This window comes from Amblyomma mixtum, chromosome 5 (assembly GCF_055824585.1).
Source record: "Amblyomma mixtum isolate Tamu chromosome 5, ASM5582458v1, whole genome shotgun sequence".
In the NCBI taxonomy this organism is placed as follows: Eukaryota; Metazoa; Arthropoda; class Arachnida; order Ixodida; family Ixodidae; genus Amblyomma; species Amblyomma mixtum.
Window position 1 is genome coordinate 49,539,139 of NC_143016.1, and position 16,472 is coordinate 49,555,610.

The window sequence follows — 16,472 nt, forward strand, 5'->3', positions numbered from 1 at the left end:
ATTACTAATGACATCTCTGACACTGGTTACAGAAGATGGACATGTATTTGGTAGATATAAAATAAAAATTGACAAGCCAGTGCTGGAGGATCTCAAAGAATGGACGACAAATGCAAGACTTCCGAACCAATTTTATTGTGCCTCCTACCTCGCCTGGGTGGAAGCACCTGCCTGTGAGGTTACCTGCCTTCGCGGCAAGGCTTCTATAGGCCAAACTGTGCGCAGGTTTCATTGTCGTAGGCCATCACGCCGTCACCGCAATACTCCTGGTACTGGTCGATGCAGATTGGAGGGACATCATCTTTTGCTTCAGGTGATACCCACAAAGTGCATTCTGTGCAAGGAGCGGAAGGATAAAATTAATGATGTAAAGAAACAGTGGCAGAAAGAATAACTAACCTTGCAAAGTAATGAATGCGACACTGCGGTTTTTATGCGTTCCGTTAAGAAAACGCTGCTCTCAACAAAGAGGTACTACAATTTAAATAAAAATGGATTTGTAATGAAGCACGCAAACATTTATTAACAACCAGGAATAGTGAGAAAAAAATTGGCAACGGTTTTGTTGCAATTTTTGCGGCCTTCTTTGAAGGGGGCCTAAAATACTTTCTATAAATGATGCGCTCTCACCTAACAAACCGTTATTGTTGACGGGATCGTGTTAATTTTTTTATTCGACTAACGTTTCTAACGCCTTCCTTTTCACCTCTGTTTATCCGAAGATTATCTTCCTTACGTCCTTCCACACATTGACAGAACTCGAGAAAGTAAACCGCATGCGGTACATTATAAATTTGTGTTGAATTCAAAGCCATGCTGTTTGAGTGCCATTATGGGCAGTGGCCACACAGTGGGCTGATTTCGGTTTTGCCGACGCGAGCTGACTGTGCTGTGCTCCCTTGAACTGGCATGCATGAGGTAGGAACTTGTGCAAAAAGCGCTTGCTCCCGTGGTAGTTAACGTGAAGCACGTGGGACAGGAACAAAAATTGCGTTCATAAAAGTACAGCTAATTTCACATAAGCAGCGAAGCGCGAGATTTAAAGAAAAGATGTGCATAAAAGACACCTCGCAAAAGCTCAATTTTCTCCGCTTATGAATGCCAATATCTTACTGAGATGACCGCAGTCACACTCCTCGAAAAGGTCGCAGATTTATCAAAGTCCGTTGCATGGAGGGAATTATGCCTATATTACGCAAGCTCAATCAAAAGCACTGTCTTGTCATGAGCTCTGTGGCGAGGTTCATTAAAGATCCCTTCCTTTCTAATCAGACGTCTGCTTATTCACATATGATAGTAAAGAAATGCATTCACTAGGTTCACCTTTCTTCGCCAAAAAGTCACGTGGTTTTATGGCTTATGGGTTGCATGTTCGCCTCGTTCTCTGAAGGTCCTTGGTACAATTTCCCGCACAGTCGGAAAAAAATTTATTTCGCTTGGCTGCCGACTTCACAGTCTTATGCTGTGGTCCCGACGTCATGCGAGAATTGGTGACGTCACTAAGGTGACGAGACTTGGTGACGTCACTGCTGCTGGTCAACGGCGCCGGATTTCGTTGCCAATAAGCCGTATAATGCTTAGGCATTAAAAAATGATAAGCACCACATCGCGCATGCAGGCCATGCCTCGTGCAATGTGCCCCCATCGACGTCGTCTAATGTGGGCGCGCGCTTTCTAGACGCAGGCGAACACTTGAAAGTACGCTCAATTTGCAACGGCGTTCGAGGAAAGCCTAGTTGAAAGGTGCAACACGGCCGCTTAGATCGTAGGCGAAGCTGGATCAGCTGAGAAATGTCGGAATGTTGAGAAAACTATGTCGCCGTACAGGTAACGGCGCGCAAACACAAGCGCGAAGAAACGGGTGAATAAAGGTTTGTTCACTGAGAACGCTCGGTTTCTATACGGTTGTTAACAAAACGTGGTTCAATATGTACATGTGCGGGCAAGAATATTAAGGAGCAGTCTTGGGCGTTTGAAATTTTCTGATGTGTTCCGTAGAGAAGATAGTTTCTTTGGCCCGCGGCTAAGCGCACCAGTGTTATGTGCTAAGATATGCAGAACGTCTTCTAACCTCATTCAGGTAGGCTTGATAATAGTTTTTTAACTGAAGCGGGCTGCCTAATAATATGGCCGAGACATTACTAGTGCATTCCTACAGGAGGGTTGATCTAGGCGTCGGACGGCGTAGACCACACTTCTGAAGCGAAAAGCTTCACTACGACGGTAGGAGCCAAGCCTCGCGTATGCCGTATACGGCGACCGAGTGACATCAAACGCAGCGCAGATGGTGACGCAGCCGCGCGCTACTGCGCATGTGCGCCGCCTTCTCACCGCCGCTGCTACTGCGCGCGCTCCTCTCCTCCCTGCCGTTTGACCTTTCGTTGCAGCCGCGTGTTGCCCGCGTCACACCCGGCAACCCTCATCTCTGCATTCCTGCGGGCAGTTTTAACCGCGCCGATTTCCGTCTCCTCCTCCGCCTCCGTACAGGCAGTGTGTGGACGGCCGAACGCCTCCGCCGTTATCGCGGTGCTCCCAGTGCATTGTGCGCGAACTGCGACCGCCATAACGTCAAACCAAGCATACTGAAGCTTTTCGCTTGTATATCCAGGCTTAACCAGAGCTAGGCCACTGCCTAATTTCTTTTAATTTTATTGACATTATCGTGACGTAGCTTCTTCCATTTAAAACGCATTTATATAGGCGAGTTGTTGATGCAACACAAGCGCGATTTGTGTGCTCGTTGTTGTGTATTTCATTTTGTTGTAGCTGCTACATGATGTTAATGCGACGCCTGATGTTAACTGACGAATCGAATGCACACAGACGCGTTACACAAGTAGTAACGTGACTTGGAAGTCGGCAGAAAGGGCACGTTAGAATACGAGTGTGATTTTGAAAATTTCCGTTCAGTGTAGAAGTTATATTTTCCGCAGTGCTGACAAATAGAATCTAATTTTGCGTATGTTCAATTAAAGTGTTCAAAGTTTTTCGAGGTAACTTAAAAGTCAAATTTAAACATATTGTGCAAAAACTTCGCTGAGTCGCCCGCAAGAGTTATCCACATCGCATTCTGATAGCTCCTCCTTGCTGTACGGTGATAGTCTCTCGATCGTGCGTGCAATTTTTTTAGCATCAGAATTATATGTATCCAGACTACATAATTACACGTGAACTGTTTCCAAGCATCAGGTTGGTCAAGCTCACCTTGCCTGTTGTCGAATGGAAACTCCATAACAGCACAGTTTTTGTAGTCGGTATACATGAAATGGTTCGTGAGGTTATTTTCATAATCTGCAAATGATTACCACAAGCAAAATATATTTTTTTTTGCAATCTCTTAAATAGTGAACACTTTAGGTTGACTTCTATCAGTTAAAGTTGCAGCTTTCAGTTGCGTTTTGTTCGCGCAAAAAGAGTATAAGGGGCGATTTTTAAGAAACCCGGTAAACATTCGTGAAGAACGTCTGTCTTACTTATGAGCTGTGTTTTCACCATCAAACTCAGTGAGTGAGTGAAACTTTTTTTTTTAAGTGCTCAAACATCTCCCGGGCATTTTTGAGTAAATTAAAAGGGGAAACAAGTTCTGAATTGCAAGTGTAATGAGCCACTTTTATTGCATTTTGAGTGAAGTATATGGCCCGAAATTGGTGCCTTATATTAAGCTTTGTGAGCAGTGTGTATCGAGATTAAAGTTATGAAAATGTTCTCGAACTGCCCCTTATTTGACAGACCGCTGCACTATATCCGCTGGTATCAAGGTGGCTTAATGTGTACTGAGTGAATACTGATGCACGATGCTGTAGTACTACTACTGACACCCGTTGGTAGCTGATTTCTAAGCGTTTGCTGAAACAGGAAGAAGAGCCGAATAAACATGACTATCAAAAATATTCGGGATATCACGAGGGGCTTGCGTAGGCAGACGTCTTCGAAATGGTACGCCGAGGTGGATTTTGAAGCAACGCTTGTTTCCTCTTCCTCCAAGCTTGTGTTGACAATTTCGAAAAATGGGTCAGTGTTTGTAAACAACAATAGTCACACTGATCCAAAACTTTCAGAGCACCAGACGCTACCGCTAAACGACATTTTCTTAGTGTTTTGCGTCAAAATCCTCCTGCTTATAACTACACTCTCTACTGGACTAAATAAGTGTGCCTGAAACAGGCAACTGAAAATGCACTTTCTTTGACACACATCTTTCATTTACATCCTTAGTTTCTAAAGAAACGGCTGCTATCTTATAACTTACACTGTTTGCCGGAAAATCATATGTGATTCGCATATTTCTAGCACTTACTGCTTTACAACGGTGGAAAACTCCAATTTTAATTAGCCCTGTAGGTGAAACAGTCGCGTCAGCAACGTGCCTTCTACTACAACTTTAGTCAGAAGGCAACAGCCCCACGTAAATTACACTGATGGTTAACATTTTTGAGTTTTAAACGCTTTATTCTGCTGAGGTTTAGGGCATGTTTTAGCCTTTTTTATTCTCCAGAGATGTTTTTAAGGTTAGCCTCACTTTTTTAGTTTTTTTATGATACACATAGTTAAAACTACTAAAAAATGTTTTTCTTTCATCTCGGCTAGCATTGCGTCTGCAACGCACAATAAAAGAATTATGCATAACATATTCGTATTTACCGTCGTTCATCGTGAACAGGTTGGTGTCAGGAGTCGTCCCAGGATACACACGGAAAATTATGTCTCGCCTGGAGTAGAAGCCATAAGTCAGTGATTTGGTTCTCGTCGTTGCCTATAGGCTCACATTTAATTAAATATAGTGTTCTTTTAAAGAGGACGTAGTCTCAGGCAATATGCCAGTCTCCAATCTGAATACCTGTAATTATCTCGTCGGCTAAAGCAATAAGCTGAATAGTTATTCTCAGCGAACAATAAGCATAAGCCAAAATCAACAGACGCAATTACAAAAAATCCTTGGACATCTGCCGCACAATAAAAATATCAGCTAATTTTTGTGCCATGCTCGCAAGAACAGGAGCAAGCGAAAAGAACTCTCAAAAGTAAGCTGGTCAAATAATTTACTCGGCCTGATTACCCTGTGAGCTGACACGTCCATGTGTGTCCAGAAAACGAGACCTGCTTCACACCCTGCATTTTGCGCTAGAATGCGTTTTGTATTACATAATTGTTGCCGTTCTCTTTTTCTAGCTTCATAGCTTAGACCCCTGCGTGTTTACGAGAACGAAATGAGACAACGACTCCTGTTTCGTCCTTTCAAGCCCTCAGCGCATTCAAGCGAAAGAGCAGTGTAACCTATTTTATAGCCTTGCTTCTTTGTAATAATGATGAGCTAACAAAGCAATGTTACTCCTGCGCTCTTAGTGATGAAAAATCTGTCTTGATAAAAATAAAGGCACCGAATGCAATAATTTGTTACATGAAAATGTTAACAAAGCTCTCCTTTCATCCCGCTTCATGACCGTATTTATGTCTTGGATAAAGCGGGAATCGAATTATGACGCTCCTCATATATAATCAGATGTGTAAAAAGGAATACATAATAAGAATTTCGTAAGAGAAGCCTTTCGAAGCAGAAGAACCTCATTCTGCTGAGCATTAGCAATAAAAACTAATGCTGATTAAGGAAATACAGCTATAAGCAATGTTGATTCGCACAGAATATTTTTTCTGTTATTCTCGCATTTAAGCTGACACTCTGTCATTACCATCATTCTGCAAGAATGATGGCAATGACTGCTAATGATGGTTAATGACTGCTGCTGTTGCTGCTGCCAGCGCATCAGTGCAGGCGTCAGTGTGTAGGCACTGAGGAGTTTTTCACTGCGGAAGGGCTGCTTTGTCCTCATGTTTGAGGAAAGGGCATTGCGCTTGTCTGGCTTTAGCAGACTGCGAGTGCGTTCGAAACTGGGCTTGGCCCGCAAGGGGCACAGCGGGGTTTACGGAGCTTCTCCCAAGCGTACGCCCCTAAGGAAAGCCGAGCGCCAGGCCGGGGGACGCTTGTACTCATTTTTACCGGTGGGTGTCCGGCGGTGGGTTTAGAACCAACCACCTCCCGCAGCCGAGACGGGCGCTCAAACCACTGGGTCACGACTGCGGCCTCGTGCGCTAGAAGCCCAACTTGTGGCCCTTTTATGTAAGGCGCAGCGTTTGTTCAAGTTGGCGCAGCGCCACTGAAGTCACGTTGGAGCGAACTCGTTTAAATTTCGTCGAACTCTCGAAACTACGTTGAACCTGTCAACTCTCAAATGAATCACGAACCACCTTTGCAGCTGATGGTGCTCGGAACTGGTTTTGCCCCCGAAATGACAGAGCGGGGTTTGCGGAGCCTCATCCAAGCGCACACCCCTGAAGAAGCCGGGCGCCGGGCCGGGGGTCGCTTGTACCTATTTTTACCGGTGGGTGTCCGGCGGTGGGTTTCGAACCAACCACCTCCCGCAGCCGAGGCGGACGACCAAGCCTCTAGGCCACGACTGGGAAATTATTTTAGAACTGAGGAAGCGAGCTTCTCATTCATGCTTAGTAATTAATCGTTGCTAGAAAACGGCCTTTTTTGATAATGCTAGAAACTATAGTTATCCGAAGTTCATATCTCGGCCTTAATTCACATTACTATAACACCTGCAACAGCTGTAGACAGCATTTTAAACTGCCTCCTGAAAGTAGTATTGCGTTACTGTCCATATATATTCAACACAAAAATAAAAAACTTCGTATGCCGCCGCGGTGGCTCAGTGGTTATGGCGCTCGACTGCTGACCCGAAAGACGCGGGTCCGAGCCCGGCCGCGGCGGTTGAATTTCTTTGGAGGAGAAATTCTAGAGGCCCGTGTACTGTGCGATGTCAGTGCACGTTAAAGAACCCCACGTGGTCGAAATTTCCGGAGCCCTCCACTACGGCGTCTCTCATAGCCTTAGTCGCTTTGGGACGTTAAACCCACAAACCAAACCAAACCAAACCAAAAACTTCGTGCATATATTGTTTTTATCGCGCTCCTCGAAACAATGAAGATAAGAAAAAGAAACTTTTAGGAAAAACAAATAAAAAGAAGGCGCAAGGTGCTATAAAGTCGTTTCTGCCTGTCTTTCTCTGCTCTTGTCTTTGCACGCAGCTTACTTTTTTTCAAGAGCTTGCCATCGCATGCTATCAAGTCAGTTTCAACAAATTTGAATATGAGGTAATGTGGTGCCTGTGTAGCTGTTTGCTATTTTTTCTTCCTTATTTACAAGAAATCTCTGAATACAACTTCCTAGTGTAGAGCGGTTTATTGGCACCTTCAAGCGCCAGCGACGAAGACCCTGGCGCAAGAAGACTAGGAACGAGCGAGGCGAGGGCCCGGCACACAAGCGGCAGTTCTCCAGCACGAGCCTGCTACGGGCGGCGCTAGCGCTTCGTCGTCGTTGGTGGCGGTGCTGGATCATCTTCTTCATTCCAACTGCCCCGGCGGAAAGAGGGAGCCATCCTGGCGACTCAAGGCGAGGAGACGACGAGAGGGCTGTAATAAGGCTTCAAGCGGCTGACATGAACGACGTCGCGACCACGGCGGCGATGGTCCAAAGAACGTGTCACCGCTTCGATGATATAGTTGACAGGTGACGTACGCTCTAAGATACGGTAGGGACCAATGTGCTTGGCCGAAAATTTGGACGCAGACGGAACAGAGAGCCAGACCAATGATCCAGTGGAAAAGTGTGCAGCGGGCGTGTCTTGATCGGACTCATGTTTGCGGAGTCCTTGACGTTCGGCGGTGAAGGAGCGAGCCAACTGGCGGCACTGCTCAGCATGGCGGGTAATGTCAGAAAGGGAAGTATATTCTGAGCTGTCCGGGTTGTAGGGAAGGATGGTATCCAGGAGGCAGGAAGGCTCGCGCCCGAATAAAAGAAAGAAAGGGGAAAAGCCGGTGGTTGCCTGGGATGCGGTGTTATAAGCATAGGTCACGAACGGAAGGACTTGATCCCGATTAGAGCGATCGGAGCTAATGTACATGGCGATCATGTCCCCAAGAGTCCGGTTGAATCGTTCGGTGAGGCCGTTAGTTTGAGGGTGGTAAGCAGTAGTGGTACGGTGGACTGAGTGGCACGCATCGAGAAGCTCGCGAACAACTTCAGACAAGAAAACACGGCCGCGGTCACTGAGAAGTTCTCGCGGAGCGCCGTGACGCAGGACGAAGTGATGAAGAAGGAAGAGGGCGACGTCGCGAGCAGTAGCCGCAGGTAGGGCAGCGGTCTCAGCATACCGAGTGAGGTGGTCCACGGCAACTATAATCCATCGATTCCCGGCGGTCGTGAAGGGGAGCGGCCCATATAGGTCGATGCCCACACGATCGAAAGGGCGAGCCGCGCACGGTAATGGCTGTAACGGAGCAGTCGAGGGTCGAGGTGGCGACTTCCGCTGCTGACAGGCTGTGCAGGAGCGAATGTAGCGACGGACGAAGTTGTACATGCCTCGCCAGTAGTACCTCTGCCGTAGTCGCTCGTAGGTTTTTACCGATCCAGCGTGAGCGCTCTGAGGGTCGGCATGGTAGTGTGCACAGATCTCAGAACGAAGGTGTCGGGGAATCACGAGGAGCCACTTTCGGCCGTCCGGACGATAGTTGCGGCGGTACAGGAGATCGTCGCGGATGGCAAAATGGGAAGCTTGGCGACGAAGAGCTCGAGGGAAGGGGGACGTAGAGCGTGCACGAAGGACATCGAGCAAGGACGAAATCCATGGATCCTGGCGTTGTTGATTGGGCATGTCCATAGTAGTGAGCGCTGCGAGTAGGGAATCAGATAAGGGGGAAGAGGGCTCAGGAGAGGGCAGTGGCGAGCGTGGCAAGGCGTCGGCGTCGGAGTGCTTGCGGCCCGACCGGTAGACTACAGTAATATCGAATTCCTGAAGACGGAGTGCCCAGCGGCCAAGGCGTCCTGAGGGATCTTTGAGGGAGGCCAACCAGCACAAGGCCTGGTGATGGGCGGAATTTCGTGAGAGCCCACACTACGGCCAGACACTCCTTTTCAGTCACGGTGTAGTTCGACTCTCCTTTGGTGAGAGCACGGCTGGCCTACGCAACAACGTATTCAGAAAATTCGGGCTTGCGCTGGGCCAGAACAGCACCGAGGCCGACTCCGCTTGCGTCGGTGTGCACCTCAGTAGGAGCACTGGGGTCATAGTGCCGAAGAATAGGGGGCGAAGTAAGAAGGCGACGGAGCGCAGCAAAAGCTTCATCGCAGGCAGAGTCCCACGTAGACAGGTCGGCGGGACCATTGAGGAGTTTCGTAAGGGGCGCGACGATAGAGGCGAAATTAGGGACAAAGCGCCGAAAATAGGAGCAGAGGCCCACAAATCGGCGCAACTGTTTCGTAGAGGTCGGTTTAGGAAAGTCAGCAACAGCACGCAGTTTTTCAGGATCAGGTAGGACGCCATCTTTGGATACGAGGTGGCCGAGTATTGTGAGTTGCCGGGCGCCAAAGTGACATTTCTTGAGGTTTAGTTGAAGGCCAGCACGGGTGAGGCAGCTCAATATCTGACGCAAGCGCTGGAGATGCGTCGGAAAATCTGGCGAAAACACAACAACATCATCTAAATAGCAAAGACAAATGTTCCACTTGAGGCCGCGCAAGATGTTGTCCATCATTCGTTCGAACGTGGCGGGAGCGTTACACAGACCAAATGGCATTACGGTGAATTGATATAGGCCATCAGGCGTAACGAATGCCTTTTTAGGACGGTCGGACGCAGACATCGGGACTTGCCAATAGCCGGAACGAAGGTCCAGAGATGAGAAGAACTCGGCGCCTTGCAAGCAGTCAAGGGCGTCGTCAATACGGGGTAGCGGGTAGACGTCTTTCCGCGTAATTTTGTTGAGCCGGCGATAGTCCACGCAAAATCGTATCGAGCCGTCCTTCTTTTTCACCAGGACAACTGGGGATGACCAAGGACTGTCAGATGGCTGAATAATGCCGCGTTGTAGCATGTCGTCCACTTGCTCAGCGAGGAGGCGGCGCTCGGGAAGTGACACACGGTAGGGGCGCTGGCGGAGAGGAGGATGTGTACCGGTTTCAATGAGGTGCTCGACAGTGGTCGCACGGCCCAAAGAAGAGGAGTGGTGGTCAAACGATGAGCGAAACTGATTGAGCAGGACAAGAAGCTGCGCGTGTTTTGCTGTGTCGAGGGCGGGATCAATAGAGCGGTCGAAAATGTCCGAAGACAGTGGGTGATCGGGAGGAGCGGCACGTGGGGTGAGGGCAGCGAGGTCGAGACTGGAGGAGGGCGCATCGGTGTCCAAAGAAGAGATGAAGTCAGCGGTTTCAATATGACCAAGGCACTCGCCACGAATCAGGGGAAACGCAGAGAATGAGGTGTTGGAGACTAAGATTGCGTCAGCACCGTGGTGTATGTCGATGACGGCGAAGGGAAGAGAGAGACGTCGGCGAGAGGCAAGGAGGGGGGAAGGCGTGAAGAGAACGGTGGCGTCAGAAACAGAGGCGGCGCAGACAGGGACGAGCACAGCACTCTCAGGGGGAATATCGGTGTCCTCGGCAACAACAAGTTTATCATCACAGCGAATCGGAGGTTCGTCGAAGAGTGCATCACAGAGCGGAGAAAAGACGACGTGCACGCGCACAGTCAATGACGGCGCTATGGCGGGATAGAAAGTCCCAGCCAAGGATTACGTCATGGGAGCTTGCACGGAGGACTAAAAATTCCACAACGTATAAAACATCGGCGATGACGACGCGGGCTGTACAAGCTGCAGAAGTATGAACGGGCTCGGCGCTAGCTGTACGGAGGGAGAGTCCAGAAGATGGGGTCGTAACTTTTCGAAGCGAAAGGCAGAAGTTTTCGTTAATCACAGAAACGGTGGCTCCAGTGTCCACAAGCGCAAGTGTTGGGACGCCGTCCACAAACACGTCAAGAAGATTGGGCGGTGAAAGGCGAGGACTTGAACAGGGCGATGAGAGCGCAGTTCGTGCCCCATGAACTGCGGCTGCTAGTTTTCCGAATCGGCGGTGGCGGTGCGACGCCTCATGGGCGACAAGGAGCGGCGGCGAGGGGATGGCGATCGGTGGGAAACATAGGGCTGGCGACCAGGCGCGCGATCAGGTGAGGTGCCCCGATAGAGTGGTTCGAAAGGTGGGCGAAAGGTGCGATCCGTAGTGGGGCAATCCGGCATGGGGTGTAGAGGCGCAGGCACAGTACGTCGACAGAGGCGCGCGACGTGGCCGGGACGACCGCAGGCGTAGCAGATAGGTTTGTTGTCAGCTGTGCGCCAAGGATTATAGGGAACGGGAGCGAAACGGTGCCGGGGAGCAGCAGGCGCAGACACCGCAGGAGGAGCGTATGCATAGGCCTGCGGCGGCGGTGGTCTTCGGACAACGTCGGCATATGTAAGAGGCACGGGTGCGGGCGCAGGCGCAGGCGGCACGGTGACTGCAGGATCGTAGCTCAACGGGGCGGCAACAGGAGTGGGCTGGATTGGGAAAAGACCGGCCTGGGGAGCCAAGGGTGCCGGTTGCCGAAGACAAGGAAGTGCATTGGCGACCTCCTGCGTAATGGCGTGCCGGATCTCAGGACTTAGGACGGGCGGTGACGGGTGTTGGTGAGATAGGAGTGAGAGTTGCCTGGCAACCTCGTCCCGCACGAAGTCTTGATGGTAGCGAGTAATTCATGGTTGATGCCCAGGCCGCAGATGGAGTCGGCAGGTGGGGGAGAGTGACGAGCGCAAAGGCGTTGTTTCCACAACAAGTCGAAACCTTGGCACAGGGTGTACACCGAGGCAACGGTGGTGGGGCTCTTCGCCAACAACATCTGAAAGGCGTCGTCATCGATGCCTTTCAGGATGTGCTTGATCTTGTCAGCCTCGGTCATAGCCGGGTCAACACGCTTGCAAAGGTCAACTACATCCTCAATGTAGCTCGTGAAAGTCTCATTGGTGTGCTGAGCTCGGACACGCAGGCTTTGCTCAGCGCGTAGTTTCCGCACGGCGGGACGACCGAAAACCTCCGCGAGTGTGGTCTTTAGAACGGCCCAGGTGGGAATGTCGGCCTCGTGGTTCCGGAACCACAGGTTTGCGACGTCGCTCAGGTAGAATATCACATTTGTGAGTTTGACGCGGTCGTCCCAGTTGTTATGGAGGCTCACCCGTTCATACGACTCCAGCCAGTCTTCCACATCTTGATCGCTGTGGCCGCTGAAAACAGCGGGGTCCCGCTGGCGGACGGCACCGGAGCAGATGACTGGCTCCGGCGGAGGGGCGGCTGACCGGCCTTGGACATCGGGATGGTGCGACTGCGATGTTCCACGATGAGGGGGAACGGTGGTGACCGCAGCAACCTCCACCAAATGTAGAGCGGTTTATTGGCACCTTCAAGCGCCGGCGACGAAGACCGTGGCGCAAGAAGTCTAGGAACGAGCGAGGCGAGGGCCCGGCACACAAGCGGCAGTTCTCCAGCACGAGCCTGCTACGGGCGGCGCTAGCGCTTCGTCGTCGTTGGTGGCTGTGCTGGATCATCTTCATTCCACTAGAGATGAAACCTAGATGCTATAAACGGCCACAGTTCTGCACTAATATACATTGTTTGGAGTCCTTCCATTCAACTTGCGATATTGAGCAACACCATAACCGTTCGTCTGCGCTATATACCGTCGCAACTCACCGCTACAGTTGCTTAAATAAAATCAAAAGTGAACACTCATAATTATCCGAAGAATGTTGTGGCTTTACGTATACGCTACATTTAACGAAGTCGATTGACACTCTTTTTCTTTACTGCAGTGTTGTCTGAGAGTTTTTCTGTTCAGAACATCCGTGCAACTCCATATTAGTTATAAACAAGAACTAATTAATCACACTATATCTCAAGGTGAAACAATGCGCGAGAAGGCTGAGTTGAGACATACTTTTCGTGTCCCTTCAAACCCTTGAAAGAAAAAATGTAGGTGGCGCTTAGGGGATCCTCATTGAATTCTGTCCGTTCAACAGTGAGGCAATCGAGGTCTCCATCTTTGTCAAGGTCGTAGAAAGCGACGGCAGATGGAAAGTTCTCGAAGGCCTGCAAAAAACAAAAGTGGGAACTTATTTATCTGGCTTGCTAGGCATCTTTTCTGGTTCGAATGTTTACCACTAACTACTAACTGCAACTTTGCATTCATTACACAGTTTGTTATCATGCTAGTTATCATCTTCATCTTGAAGGCAACCACAGTGACGTTTTCCTCTACATTTTTATTTGAAAAGAGGAAATGAAATTGTCAGTTGCAATCTGAATTATGAGCGCTAGCAGCTTTTGCATTGTGGTTTTAAATACTGCCACATGCCTAGCACCGCGCGACTTTAGCGCTTAGTCAAAGACGACGAAGCGGCGGATGGCTCGAAAGGCTGCTGTGGTAGACCTGGCTCTGGGATTAAAAGGATCAACTTCATTCTTGTGCTCTCCCCTAAGCCTACCTGTACGGCTCGCCTTTGCTCGTGACAATATGTCGTGGCTTGTACTTTGCAACTGCAATGGTGAGGGCACCGCTTCCGTTGGCAGATCGGCTTGAATGTCCTGCCTCGTTCTGTTCAGCGAAGCCGTGCTTGAGAGTAATCTCACCTCTCACTGACGGTTTGATGCTCGCCACTCGTACATTGGAGACCGCCAGCGCCTTACGTTTGCTTTCTTCCCATTGCTACGAGCGTGAATGCTTAGGCAGATGCAGGGCTTTTCTCCGCTTGTGATCCCTGGCCGCCACTAACAGGCCACGTACTTCGCCTGAGGGAGAAGGCACTGGCCCGAGCTTCTGCACGCCATTGTTTCTCCGTGCGATTGACGAATGATTCACCTCACATGCCAACTGAGGGTGTGGCATCGAAACGTCAGCGTTCTCCAGCACCATGGCCGTGAAGTTTCCCAAGCGGACAGCAACGCCCTAACACGTAGCCTAGCGAGTGCAGAAAGTGACTTTGAGGCGGTCCCAGAGCCGTGTTGCGGCGCCAACGTTCTGAGCATATAGCTCTACATACGAGCATACTTGCTGTGCGGAGGATGCGTCGATTTGCCTAAAGCTAAAAAGAACGGTCAAGCTACAGGGTGTGTTTCTTCTCCACGTTATTAGCAGGAAAGAATTTGGAGGCGATCGATGGTTGGGTCTACCATCCTAGAGCACAATCTGTAACGTCCGCGATAGACACATTTAAACAAGCTGGAAGCACATAGGTCACTAACTCCCTCCGCGTACGACTATATAATGGCCAGCCTCCATTGTGATAGCTCAAGGAGTCCATCAAGGCGTAATTGTCACTTCTGGCCTTCCCGTTTTGTGACGGCACATGACATTAAGGGTTTTTGAAGGAACGAAATGGCGCAGTAATTGTCCCACATCTCGGTGGACACCTGAACTGCGCCTGAAAGGAAGGTAGGATGGGGAGAGGAAAAAAAAGCGCTGCCGTAGGAGACGGCTCCGGATTAATTTCGACCTCCCGTGAATCTTTCAGATCCACTGACATCGCAGAGCACGCGAGCGTCTTAGCGTTTCGCCGGCATCGAAAGGCGGCCGCCACGGACGCGTAGGAGAGCGAGCGAATTGCTTTTGAGGAAAGGAAACTGTTCTGTACCCGTCTAATTTCTCAGGAGACATCTCGACCACGCTGTGAGGGAAGGGACAAAGGCGAGAGTAAACTAAAATGGAGACAAAGGTGCCACAAGGCTCCGGAATAATTTTGACCACATGGTGATGTTGAGTTTGCTGAAAAATGCAATATGTGGCTGGGCCAAAATTCGGATGTGTTGTTGTTGAAAAAAGGTTTATAACCAAAGCAGAGTGTTTATCTCGACATTCCAAAGTTGTAGGGAGCGTGGTTCTGGAAACGTGATCGTGAAAGATCGTGGGAACTAATTCTCACAAAAACAAAACAAATAAAATAGGATAGATTACTATCCACCAGTTTGCGACAACGTGTTCAATGAAGGCCGGCTTTTTTTGCCATATGGTCTTAACTTTTGCGATACAGTTGTGGCCCATACTTCGTCTATGGCGTCAGCGACCGCCCGAAACAGAAGCCAGAAGAGACCTGTAAATTGATGCTATCATTCGAAACATACATACACCTATATGGTAGTAAAAGTAGAGTAAGCTGCCCTCTAGCGCGCGGTAGAAGAAAAATCTACTCCTTTTTTACTCCTTCCTGTTTAGAGTGTCGAACACGGATGGAACAGCAAATCAAACCAGTGCAGTTTTCAATTAAGTTTCGCACTCGCAGTGTTTGAAAACTTCGTGGTCTCTCTTTTTGACATATGATTTCTTACATCAGAGTGGTTGCCCTGATGCGCACTCATGTTGATTACTGCGCGTGATACCTAGATGCGCACAAGGAAGCGATTAAATTCATTGGGGTCAATTCAGTTCCTGTCACTTAGCATTCCTTAGGTGGCTCTTCTACATCGTATTTTTTTGATAACTAACAAAAGCAAGCCAGAGTCATAGTCGTTTAGAAACGTTATTTCTATTAGCTTCTTGAGAGTAATAAGCTAAAACAAATGCTACATGCTGCAGTACTGAACGCCGGTCCCATGTCCTAAAAAAATTCTCTCTGTGGATGGATGGATGAAAACAACTTTATTACACAGAAACAAAATCTTCCAGGGTGGTCCCCTACTGGTCTAGGAGTCCACGGGCTTGTGCTTCACGTAAAGCCCAATCAACCAGCCATTTCCGGCCGGCAAGCTAAGCGGTAAGAACATACGCTACTAAAATATCCTCTTTCTGTGTAGAGACGTTTACACCTGTTTTTGTACTAGTCATCTGGCTTCTAGCTGTCATGTGCGGGTTTTGTAGGACACTTCTTCTTCGAAACTGTGCGTGACAACTAGAATCCAGATGGCTCCTATAGAAACTCGTGTAACTTTTATCCACAAAGACGTGACCTTTTCAGTCAGGTAATCATTCAGGCAGGAAGATTCATGCGGATTCCCTTGAGAGAGGTCGGGCAGAGAGCCAGATTTCTTCAGTTAGCTTTAAGAGCCTTTTATACGGAAAACAAGTTTAAATAAGTACGCTCTGAACCTCTTTGCCCCCATACGCGTTAGGAAAGGACCAGCTTAGGCGAGATACATCGAATCATGTTAAGCCGGTCACGAGTGATGGGATTGACAACATAATTATTTGTGTGCTATTGGCTTCGAACACCTGGCATTGCTCCAGAAAGCATGATGCAAGTTACATTCATACATGCGCAGTAATGATTTATTATTGCAATATTTGCACCGAGTGATTTCGGTTTCTTTTTCAAAGCGGCGGGCTGCATTGTGACGACAGAAGCATGAATGGGTAGCAGATCTGCTGAAGTGGGCGCGAAAAATTCCAAAACGATGACTTCTGCGTCTTTTGTTCTTTACCGCACGCTTTACCGCATCACAGCTTCTTTCGGAACTCCGGCAAACCAAACTTGATCGGTACGGCAATAGGCTCAGAAAAGCCAAGCAAGTGAGGGCCAGCCCCGAGTTCTCAAACGAAGCAGTTAGCTTCAGAAGATCT

General features: G+C 49.1%; 1 protein-coding gene across 1 annotated transcript; it reads right to left on the reverse strand.

Annotated features, from left to right (window-relative positions):
- Positions 1–203: 203 nt before the first annotated feature.
- LOC149342082 (uncharacterized) lies at positions 204–13,835 on the reverse strand. The gene is made up of 5 exons (XM_089546742.1): positions 13,707–13,835; positions 12,861–13,012; positions 4,642–4,709; positions 3,205–3,291; positions 204–334 (listed from the first exon to the last, which is right to left on the reverse strand). The coding sequence occupies exons 1-5, from the start codon at positions 13,833–13,835 to the stop codon at positions 204–206; spliced, it is 567 nt and encodes a 188-aa protein (XP_089402868.1).
- Positions 13,836–16,472: the final 2,637 nt, after the last annotated feature.